The sequence below is a fragment of the Pteropus vampyrus genome, unplaced genomic scaffold, assembly GCF_000151845.1.
Source record: "Pteropus vampyrus isolate Shadow unplaced genomic scaffold, Pvam_2.0 Scaffold142, whole genome shotgun sequence".
NCBI lineage: Eukaryota > Metazoa > Chordata > Mammalia > Chiroptera > Pteropodidae > Pteropus > Pteropus vampyrus.
In genome coordinates this window covers 692,620-709,473 of record NW_011888923.1, presented here as the reverse complement: position 1 = coordinate 709,473, position 16,854 = coordinate 692,620, and the positions used below count along the sequence as shown (strand labels likewise).

The following is a 16,854-nucleotide window of genomic DNA, read 5'->3' as shown; positions in this document are numbered from 1 at the left end:
TTATTTCTTTGAAAATCACCGTGTTTTTAATATCTAAATTGAAACTTTAAGAACACGGCCATACTTAAAATACTGTTTGATCTCATATTATTACTGGTGAGAGTGCTAAGTGATTGTTTTTGTATGGAGTTGCTCAAGTGTATTTCCCACTTCTGGCAATTTACCCTCCGGTTCTACCTGCAGAAATAGGACATACGAATGTCATTCGATGTAGTGCTGTCAATAGAGAAAACGACTGGAAATAACCTAAATGTCATCGGCAGGGCACCAGAAAAAAAGACATGGGACGTGCCAACAATGGCATACTATCTGGGGGGAACAAAGGAGGAACTTTTTGATATGGAAAGATCTCCAACGTACTCATTAAGGCAGCGGTGGTGGGAGGGAAGTACAGAGAATATATATAGTCCGCTACATTTCTATGAGAAAGGAAAATAATAGCATATATTTGTATTTGCTTGTGCTTGCATAAATACTAGAAAGATGCCCCAAAACTAATCACGTTGTTACCTGTAGGGGGTAGAGATGGAACTGGATGGGGACACAGATGAGCAAGAGACTGTCTATTCAATATAACCCTTATTCTCTTGGTTTTTGAAACTGATAAAAGTATGACTATTCAAAAACTTTAAAAAATTATGTTTGAGATAATTTCAATATATTTAATCAAGTACTTGTTAGGTTTACGTGCTCAGCATTGCCCTAATCCTGTGGATGCAAAAGCAGCATTGAGATCTTTAAAAAAAACTTTGAGGAATTAAATGCACGTGAAATTATCGCGTGTAACTAAATTAGTCGCACCGGGACTGGTGACCGAACGTGGGAGAGAGAGGCCGGGAAGGCCTTGAAGTGTCCTAACGAAGCGGAGACGACACGGGAAGTCAATCCAGGAAAGAGGAACAATACAAAGAGAAACCAAAGTGCACAGAGGAAGCGTGAAGGAACAACTGTATTTTATGAAAACGCATGTTTAAAACAGAGGTCCAGGACCCTTGAATCGGGAATTGTACCTATGGGCTGCGGCAAAAAACGGGTTAAATCCAGCAGGTGTTGTGGGCAGGTCGGACCGTGCCATTCGGGGCGGGGGGAATTTCGTGAGGATGCGTGAGTCCACGGGATTCTCGTCGTGCTGAGTTTTCCAATTGGAACCATCCTAAGGACGCGGAAAGGCAGGCCGTCCCCTACGGTTCTCCGAAGTGGATTCGGCCGGAAGTGACGTACAGGACGCGAGCGGTGCGCGTCTGCGCAGTGAGGGGAGGTGAGAAACCCGGCGGCGTGCGCCTGCGCAGTGCGGACCTGAGGGCGTTCGTGGGTGCACGGGTGCGTCCCCGTTTTAGTCTTGCTTGAGTTTACTTGTCCCCGGCGCAGAAACGCCACCGAGGAACCGCGTCTGCGGAAGGAGAGGCGAGGATTAGGTCGGGGCCTGGGGAGCGCGGCGCGCGCGCAGGCCGTAGCGCTGCGGGCGGTGAAGGGGCTCGGGCCGCCGGCGGAACAGCCCCGCGCCGCTGGGGCGGGGCCTCGGAAGGAAGCGCCCCGAGACGGGGGCCGGGGTCCCGCGCGGACCCCCGCCCGCAGCCCGCCGGGTCTCAGGACGTGCGGCCTTGTAGCATAAGCGTGTCGACAGGCAGTGTAGTAGCAAGTGTAAAGCGTCCCAAATCCTGTGCGTAGCATTCTGCCAGTTTGGAAAGAATCCCGTTTGTTGGAATCGTTTTATTAAAAACTAGTTTGCACGGACAACAAACGCTGCAGATAGAAATTAGGCTAAAACTTACTCAGACCCTGGCGTAGCAGCTGCCGTTTACGATGAGAGAACTAAGTGCAAAGAGAATGTTATTGGTTTGCTTTTAGTGAGGGGATTACCATCTACATAAAAAAAAAAATTGTTCAAATATTTAACACTTCTAAACTGCCTGCCCCGAGTTTTAAGTAGTTATTGGAACTGAAAAAAAATCCCCTCCAAAAGCCTTACAGACTCATTGCTGAAGACTTTATGTAGTTTTTTGCCCATGAAATTTAGTCATTTCTCTATAAAATAGTGCTTTTAAAAAAAGACTATCTCCTGCATTATGTGAAATGCAAGACTCATGTCCTTGTGTTTTAGCAAACTTCATTTGCAATATGTTATTAGAAATGAGATTTTAAAAACATGGTAAGAAATTAATACGAACACGTGTTAGCAGCCTTGCTGTGTTTTCATCTCATACATATAGTAATGGAGATTACGTAAACCAATATTACCCTCAAATGCGTTTTTCATATTCAGTTATGTTTGTCTATCTGAAAATTTTCCCTAGTAGGCTGCTTAAAAATGTTCCTGAACTTAAGATTTTTCGCTGTTCTGTGGTTGCAGTGAAAATTTTTTGACAAAAAAATTTTTTTTTTTTTTTTTAACTAAGACTTTAAAAAATACAACTTAAAAATGGCTTCAAAGAGAGCTCTGGTCATCCTGGCTAAAGGAGCAGAGGAGATGGAGACGGTCATTCCTGTAGATGTCATGAGACGAGCTGGAGTAAGTCCCTCCGTGTTTTCTAGCCCCTCCCCCCCCCCCCCCCCCCCCCGTTTTAAAAACATTTTTGGATTTTTAAAAGTCATTTTGAATAAAGTAACATTTAACTTACTTTTATGAGTTATTTCAAACATAATCACCTGTTTATTTTCCACATTTAATGCTTCTTAACATTTTACCGTTTCTTTCAGACACATTTCTTGAACAAATGCCCTAAAGAAATAGAACTTCATAAAACACTCTGTAAAGTTTCTTAATTGTATTCCCCTTCCAATTCCAGAGATAAAGTAGCATCAGACTGTAGTTCTCATTCTGCATGTGTGTATTACACACCTATGTATGTATGTAGTATATCTGTATTACACATCTGTGTGTACGTATGTAGTATATGACCATACCGAACACTTAAATAGCATCTCCTGAGTGCTAGGTATCATTCTAAGGATTTATATAAACTTGTTTACATTTTACAACAACCCTGTGAGTTACTGCCTTCCTCATTCTACCGTTGAAGAAACTGAGGACACCAAATCAGATACCTGCGTTGCCGAGTTAGTGAGCAGAAGAGCGAGTGCGCAGGCCCAGGCCGTCTGGCCCAGTGTTGACCCTGCGTTCTTCTCGTTCTCATGAGCGAAGATACGTATGATCCAGGCTGTTTATTTAAAATTGCTGCTTAGTATTAGTACCGCAATCCATCTTTCTGAATTCGTTCTTTTATTACGTGGTTTCACAGCATTACGTACTGTAATATTCCTTTACAGGCTTCCTGTGCAAACATCTGAACATTTTTCACCTCGGTGCCTGTAAGTGGACTTGCTGAGCCACAGGACAGCCCCTAGTTGGTGTGACTAGATTTTGTCAAATGACTCCAGAGTCCCAATATGTGGGACCGCTAGCAGTGTAGGAAAATTCCCATTTTTCCGGTACTAGCTCTTGGTATTATGAACTTTGTAAATCTTTGCAAGATAAAGTACTTCATATTTTTAACTTGGAGTTCTACCTTCAGAGAATACCATGAGGTTTAAATGGCAAGTAACTTGGCAGGATAGATTATTAATGGAATGCTCAAATAATTTATTGGCCAAACCAGAACACTTGTGGGAGAAGGGACACTAACCAGACAGGGTGTCTGGACAGCATCTGTAAATCAGCGCCGTCCCAGGCAAACTGGGACAAACCTAGTTACTAAGTATATTTTGCCAGCTCATGGTTTTGTTGCAGTATTTCCTGCCAAGTTATTTTAAAACAGGGCAGCTGTGAAAATGTTACTTTGTGGTGTTCTTAAATATGATGACATTTTTCTCTTAGATCAAGGTCACCATCGCTGGTTTGGCTGGAAAAGACCCCGTACAGTGTAGCCGAGATGTCGTCATTTGTCCTGACACCAGTCTGGAAGATGCAAAAAAAGAGGTTCGTTCTCCATACTTGGAATTACTCTGCCCTATGGCTTCTTTTACCTGTTTCTTGAGATGTCTTTTGACTACATCTGAGGCCTTGTTAGCACACACGTATTTTAAGAAAGTGACTTTGCTTGAATGTCTTCTCCACGGTGAGCCCTGGGAAGCAGAGGACTTTGCCGTTTTCCACACCGTCTCCGTAGACCCTGGCGGTCCCCCGCTGCCTCCTGTGCTCAGTGAGCGAGTGGGTGGGCTGGACACTTCAGCAGGGTTTTCCTTGCCTACACAGGCAGCCTGGCCTCCTGTTATAACTTCATTACTTGGTATTAAGAGAATCAGCTGTCACATTTCCCACTCGTTTTTGATTCTTTATTCAAAGCTACTTTTTACCTTTTTCAGTGACACATAAGTGGTGGTGTGATTCATTTTATGTGAAATAAGTCATACTTGATTAGTGGTTAGATTAAGGGAGGAGTGGGAGTTCCACTCAAATTATGTCACTTTTTCAGTATCTTTAGAATTATAGTTCTTGTTATTGAGGGTAACCAGCACTGTTGGGAAACCGTCAGGAGCTGAGGTGTCTTTCCTCAGAAGCAAGCCCACCCACACCTGCACAGACACACACCTCTCGGGGGGGTGCAGGCTTTCCCGGCCAGTGTGACAGGAATGTGGACTGTACCCTCTTGGAGCGAGAGTCGGCATGAAAGGAGGCAGAGCCAGCTCACAAGTGGCCATTGTGTCCCCCTGAGGATCCTGGGACTATGATTCCCCATACTTAGCTGCCCAGGAATGCATAGAAAAACGTTTATTACTTTTTAGTAAGTTCAGATATTTCAGTGATAGATTGTGGAGTATTAGAATATTGGTATTTACCTGTAAATTGCTGAAACTTTCTAAATAGCGTGTTAAAATGAGTAGAAGTAGGTATTCCTTTGTTCTTTTTCATCTTCTTGTGTCTGGGGGTTTTAGGATAGTCGTTACCTTTTGTGTCTTTCGGGCACTTCAGATTCTAAAAGAAGTGAAAGAATTTTGTACTTCGTATATTCCCTTTTGAGTTTTGCTTGGTTTTAAAACAACACTAGGATGTTTATAGTCTTTAAAAGTAATTCTAAATACTAAATGTTCCTCTACATATGTACTAAAGTTTTATAATTTGCTCGATGACTAAATTTTTAAAACTTTTCTAACATTCGAAAGCATTGTTGAAACAATTTCCATTTTATGATTTCAGCAAGTTTGAAATCATAAGATTTCTAGGACATTTGGGGATACTAAAATGTCATTTCTCTCCCAAGTTTCATTTTTCATAAAGTTAAAACTTTTTCTATGCCTTTTACTTAAAATGTTTTTTATTATATTTTATTACTATGTACGTTCTTGTTGAAAAACAATTCATACAGCGAAGACAAACATAAAGTCAAAACGTGGCCCGTCCCTTTCTCGTTCTTCCCCTCCCCTGCGTCCCCACCGGTGGCGGGGGTATCTCCCTCGTGTGTGAGCGTCTGCGCATTACGCGCACGCGCGTGCGGACGGGCCATCTGCACGCGCATGCTTTGTTTCTTTTTACAGGGACAGGGTCGTGCTGCACCTGCACTTCTGTAGCACAGACACACTGTCACGTTGCTCTCCAGACTCTGCATTCTGTCCTAGAGATCCACCATAACTTACTTCGCTGTTCTGTGAACAGGTTTTTGTGATGACCTGTATTTAAAATACTAAAATGTTATCGACTGCCACTTTAGTGCACACTTCAGATGAAAATGTTTTCACTTTTATTTTTTAAACTGTTACAGGGACCTTATGACGTCGTAGTTCTGCCAGGAGGTAATCTGGGCGCACAGAATTTATCGGAGGTAAATTATCCGTATAATTTGTCTGTCTAAAGTATTTCAACATCTGCTCGTGTTCTGTTGATTTTGTTATTATTAAAATATTTCGAGAAGGAGACTGTGAATAAAACAAGAACAAGTGAAACTAAAATGGTGTTCTAATTTAATTTTTAAAAGCTATTTCTAATGACATTTGCTACAGAAGTAAGCTGAATTGGTGGAACAGTTTATGAACATATTTGGTGAATACAGTCTAAACGTTAGACTACTTTTTTTTCTTCTCTGTCAAGAGCAAAAGAAAAATTTTGTGTTTTATGAAGGCTTAAGCATAGAAAGGTAAAAGATTGGCTGTCTTTTCAACAGTCAGGGTGTGGAGGGTTGCAGGGGGCTAGAGCTGCCAGCTTGAATGAAAAATGGCGTCCAAAGAGGCCCCTGCTTCTTCGCTTTTAAGCCTTAGATGAGGTGTCAGCCTAGGGAAGGGGCAGGGGCAGGGGGAGGGGCCGGCAGGGCAGACAGGCTCCTGAAGTAGGTCGGGTCACACCTGTGGGACCGTGAGCCTGCCCGACTCTGCTGTCTGAAAACACCCGCACGCCGCTTTTGCTCGCTTCCATCCTTTTCCTTCGAGTGCGGAATGGGGAGGGAGGGGAGGGTCCCTGCGCCCCAGGAAAAGGGCTTTTCCCGTGCTGTGCAGTCCTTCAGCGTCCTTAAAAGGAAGCCTTTCCCTTACAATGAATGCCCTAATTAGGTTTAGGAATGTAGAAACGTTATACATTTGATAACTTTTTATGTTAATAATTTAGAAAATTATTGAAAAATAGATTTAAAATCTTTTGGTTTAAGCTCAAATTAGATTCTACCAGTTTGTAGTGAGAGGTTGGCTGTGGCCTGCTGTCAGCCTGATGCTCTTTTGTTTTCTTCGCTAGTCCGCTGCCGTGAAGGAGATACTGAAGGAGCAGGAGAAGAGGAAGGGCCTCATAGCCGCCATCTGTGCAGGTGAAGTGCAGGGATGCTTGTGCGTCGTTGGTTTTCTTAAAAAAATACATGACGGGGTGGTCATTAATTAGTAGACTCTCCCAAATGCTTCTTCCCCTTCCCGGAGCGGGCGGGCATCTGCGTCAGCGCATCCACTTTGGGTGACACGAACTTGCTGTCGTTTCAGAAATGAGTAGTAGTTGTTTTCTGCCGCTCTGTGCCTTCGATCTCGTTCCGTGGAACTCAGCGTTTTCTCTGTTTGGTTGATCTCAGTGGAAAACGCCCTCTGGAATCCAGTAAACAGCCTGTCACAGCAAAACCCTGTGCCGGAAAGTCTCTGTGCCAGCACCCAGGCTACGGGGACCGGCCGGGCACCAGTGTGCCAGCTGCGCCTGCGCTCGCCCTGACCGCGTCCTCGGTGCTGGGTGCTAGTTCTTAGGCAGTGCGTGACCTGCCACTTAATTTAGAGTAAGGCCCTTGGTGCTTCGTAGATGTCCCCACGTTTGAGGCAGTGATTTGTTGATTTCTGATACCGTTTTAAAATTCATTTTTGCTCTAATATCAGACGGTGTTCTGCCATGCTGCGTGTTTTCCACAGTATAATTTCTGACCAGTGCCTTTTTTGTTACAGGTTTTCATTCAGTGTTTGTCAAAAGAGTGAATAAACAAATGAACAGCTGGATTGGATAAAATGGCCCAGTGATAATTTATTCAATACAGTAGACTTTGAAAGACATTATGGAGAGGGATCCTAGGGCTTTGCAGAGCCGTGGTTCTCGGTGTTCTTTCAAGGGTTTAGAAAGGTCAGAGCAACACTACAAAGACACAGGAGTGGCAGCAGAGTGTGACGAGCATCATTCGGGCATGCTGTGTGTGTTCGAATATTCTCGTGGTGTAAAAATTTCCCAGTTTTAATTTCTAACGGGGCAGTTATTGATAGACGTAACCCACACAAAGGCTAGAGGGGTCTGAGACCTAAGTGTTTGAGAATCGCTGCATTCGAGACTGGGAAGGACCACGGAGGTGGCCGCCCGCGGGCCCTGTCCTTGCGTCCCACTCCACACCAGCCTCCTGACCTGCCCACAGGGCGCAGGGACGAACTCCTGCTGAAGGACGCCGCCGTCCCTGCAGCCCAAGCAGCCGCCCCTCTCTGGGGAGGAAGTCGGAGGTGCTCTTGGTCGTGGAAGGACTTGGTCCAGTTGTCTCAGCCTCATTCTTAGGTGCTCTCACCAAAGGAAGGAGGGGAGGGCTGGCGGGGCTGTTCCCTCGTGACTCTGCTGAGAGTAAAAAGCACGTGTCAGTTTGGCCTTTTGTGTCACTCAGGTGGCCAGATTAGCCACATCTGGTTCACTGTTTTGTACTTAGGCTTGAATACTTAGACCTTACAGTCATCTAAATAGGCATTAAAAAGCAAACAGCGCCCCAGTGACGTTTGATTGCTAAATGTCCTACACTGCCCTTCTGGGGACTGTAAAAAATAGCAAGAAGTGTGGTGAAAAATACGGTGATTCATGAGTTTCGCATTAGAAATTAGGGACTGTCCATTGAACTGAAAGAATATTAACTCAGCTGCTAATGTCAGTGAATGACAGGGACAGATTTGGAAGGGAGACTGGCGTGAGAACACAAAATGAGATCCACTGTAAGTCGGGGAAGGAGAAGGGGAAGGAAGCCTGGAAGTTGTCAGATGCCTGGTCTAGATAGTCTCAGGGACACTTGGAAGGGCTGGCGAGCGGCTGTAGTGTTCTTCCTGTTACGTGCCACACGGTGGCGCTGGTGGCTTTCGCCTTGGCCATCCAAGGGAATTCCATCCTGTCCCTCCACCTCCTGTGGGGACTTGGCCTTCTCATCCATCAGAATTTCAAGTCCTGATCTAGTTAAACATCTCTTCCCTAATTCCCCAAATGGCATGTTTAAGCCCCAGAGAGCAGTGGTGATGCGCTCACCATGATGAGTAGGACATGTGATTTCCTACCTGCAGCCGTAGCATGAGTTCATTGATGTGGCTATAGGCAGCCGTTTTCTCCCCTGTGAGGAGCAGCTTAGACATTCCTGACATCGTATCTTGACGTCTGCTATAGAATGTAAGATAATATAGGCAACTACTTATTTTTTTAAATCTTACAAAATAAATATTTAGGGTAATTCACAACTCCATTGAAATAAAAATTGAGTGATAATTCTGCAGTTTTTATTTGCTGCCATACATAGCTGTCTCACACAGAATAAAAGCGAGGTGGAGAGAGACATGCAGTATATTTGAGGCTTTTGATTTAAGAGAGAAAAGTCAAGACTTGGTCTGAAACTGACACATTCCATGAGGCAGGCGGCTTGCGGAATTCCGTGTTGGTTTGCTCTTCCCTTGCAGCGGCTGTGACTTGAGAGGCCTGTTGGTGTGTTACGTAACCACTTTTCACTTGGAATTGTGTTGAAAAGTGCAAGGCCAGCAAGAGCCAGTGCTTGGGTCTATCGAAGCCCAAGTGTGCAGACGTTCTAGGGTCTTAGCTACGGCGTCCTAACCACCGAAGGTCAAGGTGCCACTCTAAAGCATGTTTTTCTAGGTGTGACATGAAGTCTCAGAAAGTGTGTGTGTGTGTGTGTGTGTGTGTGTGTGCGCGCGTGTGTGTGTGTGAGGCTTAGAGGAAAAAGGTAGACTAACTACTTTTTAAAAAGTTTCAAGATAATATAGCAAAGGTTCACACCTTTTTGGTGTTAGTCCTTATTTGAGGACTATTACGAAATGTGCTTGTGATTGTCAATGAAGCTGACCATTTTTAGTGAACGCATTTTGGTAAAAATCTCAAGTTAGCAACTGTGTATTTTTAAAAACTTCATTTCAGGAGGGAGGCATAGAGGGTCACAGCCTGACATTCGTTCGCGCTGCTCTGAAGTCGTTTCAGTAAAGAAACGCTAATGCCCTCCCATCTCAGCCTTCTCACGGCGTCCCCTTCCGAGCTGCGTGGTGTTCTGCTCGTTTTAATAATTTTACCACCTGGTGTGTTGGGACGCATGGATGGATGGATGAGTGCTAATTTTTTATTTTCAAGGAAAAAATAAAATTAGTCTGTAAAATAGCACTCAAGTCCGGAAGTTCGGAGCGTGCCAGTTGCCTTGAATGTGTAACTGAAGTCTTCATTTGCTAAGAGTCAGGCCAGATGTTCCAGCCTCGGGGGTCTCCCCGCTTCTGTGCCCCCGACACACGCGCTGCCTGTTCCTGGACTGGGGGCCACAGTCAAGTTGTTTGCATGCTCCCTGCAGAGCAAGGCAAAGCTTTATGATTAAATGGTATTGAAGTATTTTGACTTTGTACACTTTTGCCAGAAGTGCCCAGTAGCTGGTTTATTATAAATCTACTTTACCTCATATTAAGAAGTGTTTCATTTCAGAATCATAAGTCTATTTTAGGTAAGAGCCTCCTGATTTTGAATAATACTTTTGCTGTTGCAATTTTTAACACGTGAGTTTTTCTACATCTACACTTAAATCTTTTTATTAATCTTTTTTTTAGGTCCTACGGCTCTGTTGGCTCATGAAATAGGTTTTGGAAGCAAAGTTACAACGCACCCACTTGCTAAAGATAAAATGATGAATGGAAGTAAGTACACGCTTATACGTTAACGTACGGTGAGGCCTTTTCTGAAGGCTGTGATTTAGCTCGGTTTCCCGCTCCGCATGGTCCGACGCGTGGAGTCCGGGCGGAGGTGCGGTGTGGTGTTGCTCGCGCTCTCTGCACGCGTTTGAACTGGAGAGACGGAGTGAGCCGCAGGACAGAGGCCTGTCACCCGGTGCACCATTGGGGCCTGGCAACTGAGCCGGAGGCCAGCCGAGTCCTGATGTTACGGGTTGAACAGATCATGACATGCCAGTTTGACTAGTATTTTTACTAAACGCTTGGCCAGAAACCTGAGGGTAAATTTTAAACCTCGACAACAGTTTCAGAAAGCGCCCTTTGCCCATAGTCCGAGGTAAAATGAACATTGCTCTGGCCCTTCAGAGACTGCCTGGGTGGCAGGCCCGCTTACCGTGGCGACACACTTCTCTTATAAATAGTAGCTAGATGTTTAATTTTTATCAATTTATTTTCGTAAAGACAGTTTCTTTTTCGTGGTAAGAAATGCAAACGAGGGGGCGAAGAAAACAAACGCTCCTTTTCTGTTGAACTCGCGCCCCTGTCCCATGTTTAGAGGTGACCTGTGTCTTGAGTAGCTGTGGAGTTGTCTCTGCACATGCTCATTACCCTTGTAGTTGAACACGTTTACTCAGAGGAGAGCTGCTGCATACATTATTCTGCAGCTTGCCTTTTAAACCTAACACTGACTTATATCTTTTTTTGTAATTTATCAAATATTTCTTTAATTTTCTGATGCTGCTGCTTATTTGGAGGCTATAAATGTTAAAGAAGCACGACGTTATCTCTGTCCTCCAGGAGTGAACAGCTTGCAGAGACATACCCATCATATTTTAAAATACAAGGCAGTGTGTAATTAACAGCAAAACCCTGTAACCAAACCCTGAATGTACAGCTCCGTGAGCATCAGGGCTCCCTCGGTGACAGCTGCTGCTTCTCCGCTGGCATTCAGATCAACCAGGTAGTGTCTTCTGTCAGACAGGCGGTATTTTCCTCTACCATCTGTCCCTGGAGCGCACGTAACAGAAGCAGAGACCCTGGAACTTCCAGGGGGAAAGGAGCATCACGCTAGTGTGGGCAGCTGCAGGAGAAGCAGGAGCGTCCAGCTAGAGGCGCAGCGGCTCACCCGGCGTTCAGCCGGCGAGGAAGCTGAGCCCCTGGTTCTGTGTAAAACACCAGCCAACCAAAAATCAGTGAACGAACAAACAAAACCAAATAATAATATCAAAGGCCGATTTGAAGATAACTGCAACCAGTACGCTTTCTGCCCTGTCTCGGTCTCCTCTGGGCTAATTCTGAGCTAAAAAAGTAGAGCAATTAATACTACATCTCACGTCTTCACATCAAAGAAAAGTGATGCATTTTTCACGTTGCTGTTTTTTAAATCAATGGACCTTATTTTTTAGAGCATTTTTAGCGTTACAGCAGAATCAGGCAGAAAGTGCAGAGTCCCCTGCCTGGCACGTGCAGCATCGACGTCCTTTCCCGCGCCAGCTGCCACATTTGTTACAGTCCATGGACCAACATTGACGCGTCGTCATCACCCAAAGTCCATAGTTTACGTTGGGGTTCACACTTGGTGTTGGACATTTTGTATATTCTGACGTTCGATCCAAAGTAGTATTTCCTTGAACACCTATCATTTTAGTTGCTAGAAAGATTCTAGGTTGTCAGAACCATCTGTATGGAAATGGGTTTTAAAAAGGGCTCTTGGTCCTGGTGTTTTTTGATGTAGGAATGTAATTCGCTTTGAGCTGATGGAGGTTTTGGCAGGTTGGAAAGAACCGAGTCAGCTGCCCTGCAGCGTGCACTCGAGGGGACACAGTCCTCCAGGACCTGAAGGCGGGTCTGTCGTTCGCGTTTTCTTGTAATGCCTCCCGAGCTCGCCGGTTGATCGGGATTGGGGAGGCTCAGACGGCCAACTCAGTCGTTTACGAAGTACGTTTACGTGCATGGTCTCTGGAGCCTCACAGTCCCCAGTGCCCAGCAAGCCAGCTGTTGTCATCTCGATGTCACCTCCGAGAAGCCAGGCGACTCTCCCAGAGTCAGCCAGAACCCAGGCCCAGCCCATCTTGGTGCGGGTTCCCACACATATGGACGCTACCAGGCGTCAGAGTAGTCAGTGAACCCTGGTGTGGAAAAAGCCATTGGAGGTTTCTGTCCCCTAGAACATTCTGCGAAGTGGAACTGGGATCACTTCCTGGGTATCTCCTTGGGCGAGGCCCTTCTGCTGGTCGTCACCGTGAACTCACTGGATCAGTATGAAACTTTTTGCTCAATATGCAGTCCAGTCTGCGGGCGGGGTCTTTCCATTCCTCCCTTTTTAGAATAAGTAAGTGGTGACTGTAATTTTCTTGAGCGGGCATCCGGAGGCCGTAGCCGAGCCCCAGGGAGGAGCAGGACCTCTGGAGCCAGAGCTCTCGCCGTGCACCTGGCGGGCTCCAACCTGAGCCTCGCTCCTGGCCTGGCGTCTGGATGACAGCTCCTGCCTCAGGGTTGCTGGGGGCTCAGGGAGTGTTCAAGGCACTTAGAGCATTGGCCGTGTGGCAGGAGGGCGGCTGGGCAGTGCTGGGACGTGGTGGGGGCCCGGCCGCCCGTGCCTGGCCATCTGTACAATGTCGGCTTTGACTGGGTTCCCACAATAGTCCCATTAGGGTGGTGTCGTCCCTGCTTCACAGAAAAGAAGAGCGAGGCTTAGAGAGGTCAGACGGCCGCTCAATGGCCCATCGGACCCCAGATCTGCTCTGCTTGGCGACTTCCCCTTAAAGGGCCAAATAGTAAGGATGTCAAGTTCTTGGGGACCTCAGGTCTCTGCAGCTACCTGACTGTGGGAGCTTTCTGCAGGTGCCGAGCTGCGGGAGTTGCTGACCCCTGGCCTCCCCGGATGCTTTTTCTCTGAAGAGATTTTCTGGCTTTGGGGTGTTTGCTTAAAATTAAACGAAATGAATGCCCTATGTCAGATTGAACGTGAGATGTCAATTTGCCACATTCCCAAAACGTATCAGCTGGTGAGAGAGCACGCGCGTTGTTTTTCTCCGTTGTCGCCACTAGGTGGTGGTAGTTGCTAAGTGCAGACCATTTGCTCTTCTTCGTTGAAGTTTTGCCAAGACCCATGGGACATCTTTAACCAGTTTAATCGGCATTTGTAATATTTTACCCACAAGAGAAGTGGACCATTTAGAAAACTGTGTCTCACGCCGCCCCAGTCTGGGCAGCCCCTCTCACAGTTCGTCCCAGCTCAGCTGGTTTTCCTGTTCAGCATTTAGAATGACCCTGGCCTGTTTTAACTGTCAGTAAATGACGTTCGGTTATGAAGACTTTTTCCCTCAAACTGGGGGTCCTCTTTTCCTCCATAATAGGAACTGGGGAACTTTAGCTATACTGCATGTGGTTATTTCAGTGGGTGACTAGATTTTTAATGAGGCGTGTGAGACAAATTATTGCAGGCGGTGTTAATCCCCCTTGAGAAGACATGACCGTCATGATGTGTGTGGTTTGTAAAGCCCGTCATGGCAGCAGAAGCATCACTTCTGCTTTAAGCGGAGTCGTCAGCTGCCTTTTCTGTGCTGTTCGTTGAACCAGCGTCCTCTGAGCCTCTCCCCGGGCTCTGGGGCGGCCTTGCCCCGGCTGGTGGGGGATGGAGGCGCGATGGTCGGCGGGCTTTTGGGGCCGGGGAGGGTGGTTTGAAGTGTGTGTGCCTGGCTCTGCCTGCAGTGACCAGGCAGGACAAGATGCCACAGGAGTCTCTTCGGCTTTAACCCCTCCCCTAAATCTGTTTGTCCTTCGTGTTCCATGTCACTGCGTGGCACCACCACCCGCCCAGTTGCTGGGGACAGACAGCTGGGAGGCATCTTTGACGCCTCCGCACGTCCGACTCTTCACTAAGTTCTGGGCGTTTTATCTCCAAGATACATCTCAAACCTCCTCTCTGTCGCCACCGTCCTCAGCCAGGTTACTTGCATTTCAGTCTCTGCCGGCTGGACCCAGAGCACTTGTGTACCGTGACCCGGAGTTCAAGTTCAGCTCAGGGTGCTAGAGAAAGTGGGCAAAGGTTCTTCATGGGGGGCAGAACCGGATGAGCTCTGATCAGTACTTTGGGCCGGCCTCCTGTCCGCTGGTGCTGAACATGGGGGACGGGAGGGGGGACACAGAGACCCCGTGTCGTGCACAGGAGCACGGGGCACCGGGGCTGGCTGTCTTTCGTCTGGCCGTTCTCCTGGTACTTAGACATCAGTGTGCTAGGCCAGCGGGAGGCAGGTGAAGGCCTCGCCTTTCAGAGAGGGGACAGTGCACGAGGAGACTGATGAGCTGTTGACAGATCATGTCGTGCGGGAGGGTGCTGTGACCTGAGGGGCTTGGTTTGGAAGGGCGCTCCCGGGCAGCGCCTCCCAGGTGGGACACTGCTCTAGAGCCGAAGGGGCAGGGTGCCAAGAAGCTCCTGGGGGAGGCCGCTCGGCACCCAGGATGCGGGAGCTCCATGTGGGGCAGTGACCCGTGCGCGTTGGTGGGCCTGGCCTGGGCAGCCCATGTGGCGGGCCCTGCCCTTGTGGCCGAGACTCCCCGGACGTAGGAGAAGCATATTTCTCGTTATCATAGTTGCAGAAGCGCAGCCAGTCGAGGGACGCAGGAGGCACGTGGGCCCCGAGAAATGAGAGCGGTTTCTTCCTCCTCACCTCACTCCCTTCCCGACGTGTCACAGAGTGTGCGTTTTGGAGACAGCGGAGTGTGTGTGCATATACAGGTAGTTTCTACCTTCCACACTGCTTGCCCCCCGCCCCCGCCAGTTCTCGGCAGAGTGCTGTAGTAGCGGACAGGTTAGGGAAGAGCACCGTTGCTCAACACATCTGTCTCGTATTCGAAGGAGACACCCAGCGAGAAAGAGCAACCTGCGACCAGGCCGAGAGTTCCATCCTGAGCGCCATCCAAGGGGAAGGGGCGGGGAGGGGCCTCAGGGGAGAGAAGGTGGCTTCTGGGCAAGGTGCCTGGGCACTTAGAAGAGTTGTTGGGGGTATGGTAGCCTGGGGCAGTTTGGCTGTGGTGTCACTTCTGGTCTCCTCTTGTGACAAGAGGCCATCTTGCTGACTACTGAAACCTGGGGAGGGGATCTGTGACCTCTGAAGTCCTTCTGGAGGGTCTGTGTTGGGCAGATCGGGGGAGCTCAGAGAAAGCCTTTCCCCGCATCGTCGTTTTTCAAGAGCCTTCAGCTCAAATGTTTCGAAGTGGCACCTTTGGGGTGGCGTGTCCTGCAGTCATGGAGGGGCATATTCTGCTTCCCTTCAGTTCACAGAATTGACACGCGAGCTTTCCTTGTACAGTGTAAGTGCGAGTAATTGGCATTTACCCTGAGACCTCCCGCAACACTTACAAGGTTTTATGCAGCTACGCCTGACTCACATGTGTTTGTTTCCTGTCACCAGTGGTGAGTGTCTGTCGCCCTTGGCGGTGCACAGCTCCTGTAATCTCATGCTGTGCTTTGAAGAGGTGGGAGGCCTGACTGCGTTGAGTGGCTGGCTGCCGTGGTCTGTGTTTTGGATTGAATTGTGCGAGGCGGTTTTGGGCTGCAGCAGGGGATCGGACGGCTGAGTGGTGCTCAGGGTCCAGCACGGCCCGTCAGTCCGTAACCGTTTTTCACTTTTTCACACCCAAGGTCATTACAGCTACTCGGAGAGTCGCGTGGAGCGGGATGGCCTGATCCTCACGAGCCGGGGGCCTGGTACCAGCTTCGAGTTCGCTCTTGCCATAGTCGAGGCGCTGAGCGGCCAGGAGGTGGTTCAGCAGGTGAAGGCCCCGCTCATCCTTAGAGACTAGGCCGAAGTGCCCGTCCAGGGCTAGAAACAGGCCGCCTGTCGCCCATTCTCACTGCCCGCTTTCAGCAAGAACGGTGGCTTTTCCGGAGAAGCCCTCGTCACCGTCCTCACGAAGTGTCCTCGTGAAGTGACACCCACACAGATCCTCTGCCTGCGGTTGTGTCCCCACATTTCAGAATCTCGATTGCAGAATAAACAGGATACTTAGCAACTACCGATTGTCCCTTCTGTTGTCTGTCCTTTCTTTTCTGAAACTGGATTCGTCATCAGCTTCATTTGCAGCTCTCAGCTGTCGATAAAGCCGAGGGGAGAGAGCAGTGAGCACGTGATGCTGTGATGCATAGTAAATATGCATCCGGTGTTCCCTGCACCTGACGCTGAGTTCTCAAATCCTTGGAATTTCCGGAAGTGCTGAGTGATCGCGCTGTTCCTTGTCATGTTAACAGGGTGGCTTTCGGATCCCATCAGAGGGTGGGGCTGGTTACAAGGGTGGCCGTCCAACCCGTGGTTAGAGGGTTGGAACTCCAGCTGCACCCCCTGCCTTCCCGGGAGGGCAGAGGGGTTGGAGGCTGAGTCAGTAACAGTGACTCCATAAAAACCCAAAAGGCCTGGTCATCGGTCCATTTCTTGGGGAGTTTCTGCGTTGGGGCGCCAGAATGCTTCCGCGGGCCGGGCCCAGGCTCCACGGGGACACGCCCCTTCCCTCGAGACCGTG

At 48.1% G+C, this 16,854-nt stretch overlaps 1 protein-coding gene across 3 annotated transcripts; it reads left to right on the top strand.

Annotated features, from left to right (window-relative positions):
* Positions 1-1,192: 1,192 nt before the first annotated feature.
* Positions 1,193-16,354, top strand: PARK7 (Parkinsonism associated deglycase). Of its 3 annotated transcripts, none has more exons than XM_011368452.2 (7): positions 1,193-1,320; positions 2,397-2,509; positions 3,815-3,916; positions 5,697-5,756; positions 6,656-6,725; positions 10,213-10,299; positions 15,980-16,354. In XM_011368452.2, exons 2-7 carry the CDS (start codon positions 2,420-2,422, stop codon positions 16,138-16,140), a joined length of 570 nt encoding a protein of 189 aa, XP_011366754.1. In that variant the 5' UTR covers positions 1,193-1,320; positions 2,397-2,419; the 3' UTR covers positions 16,141-16,354. The 3 variants fall into 3 exon arrangements, with proteins under 3 accessions (XP_011366754.1, XP_011366755.1, XP_011366756.1); XM_011368453.2 differs by having other exon boundaries at positions 1,282-1,415; XM_011368454.2 differs by having other exon boundaries at positions 1,316-1,404.
* The last annotated feature ends 500 nt before the right edge of the window (positions 16,355-16,854 follow it).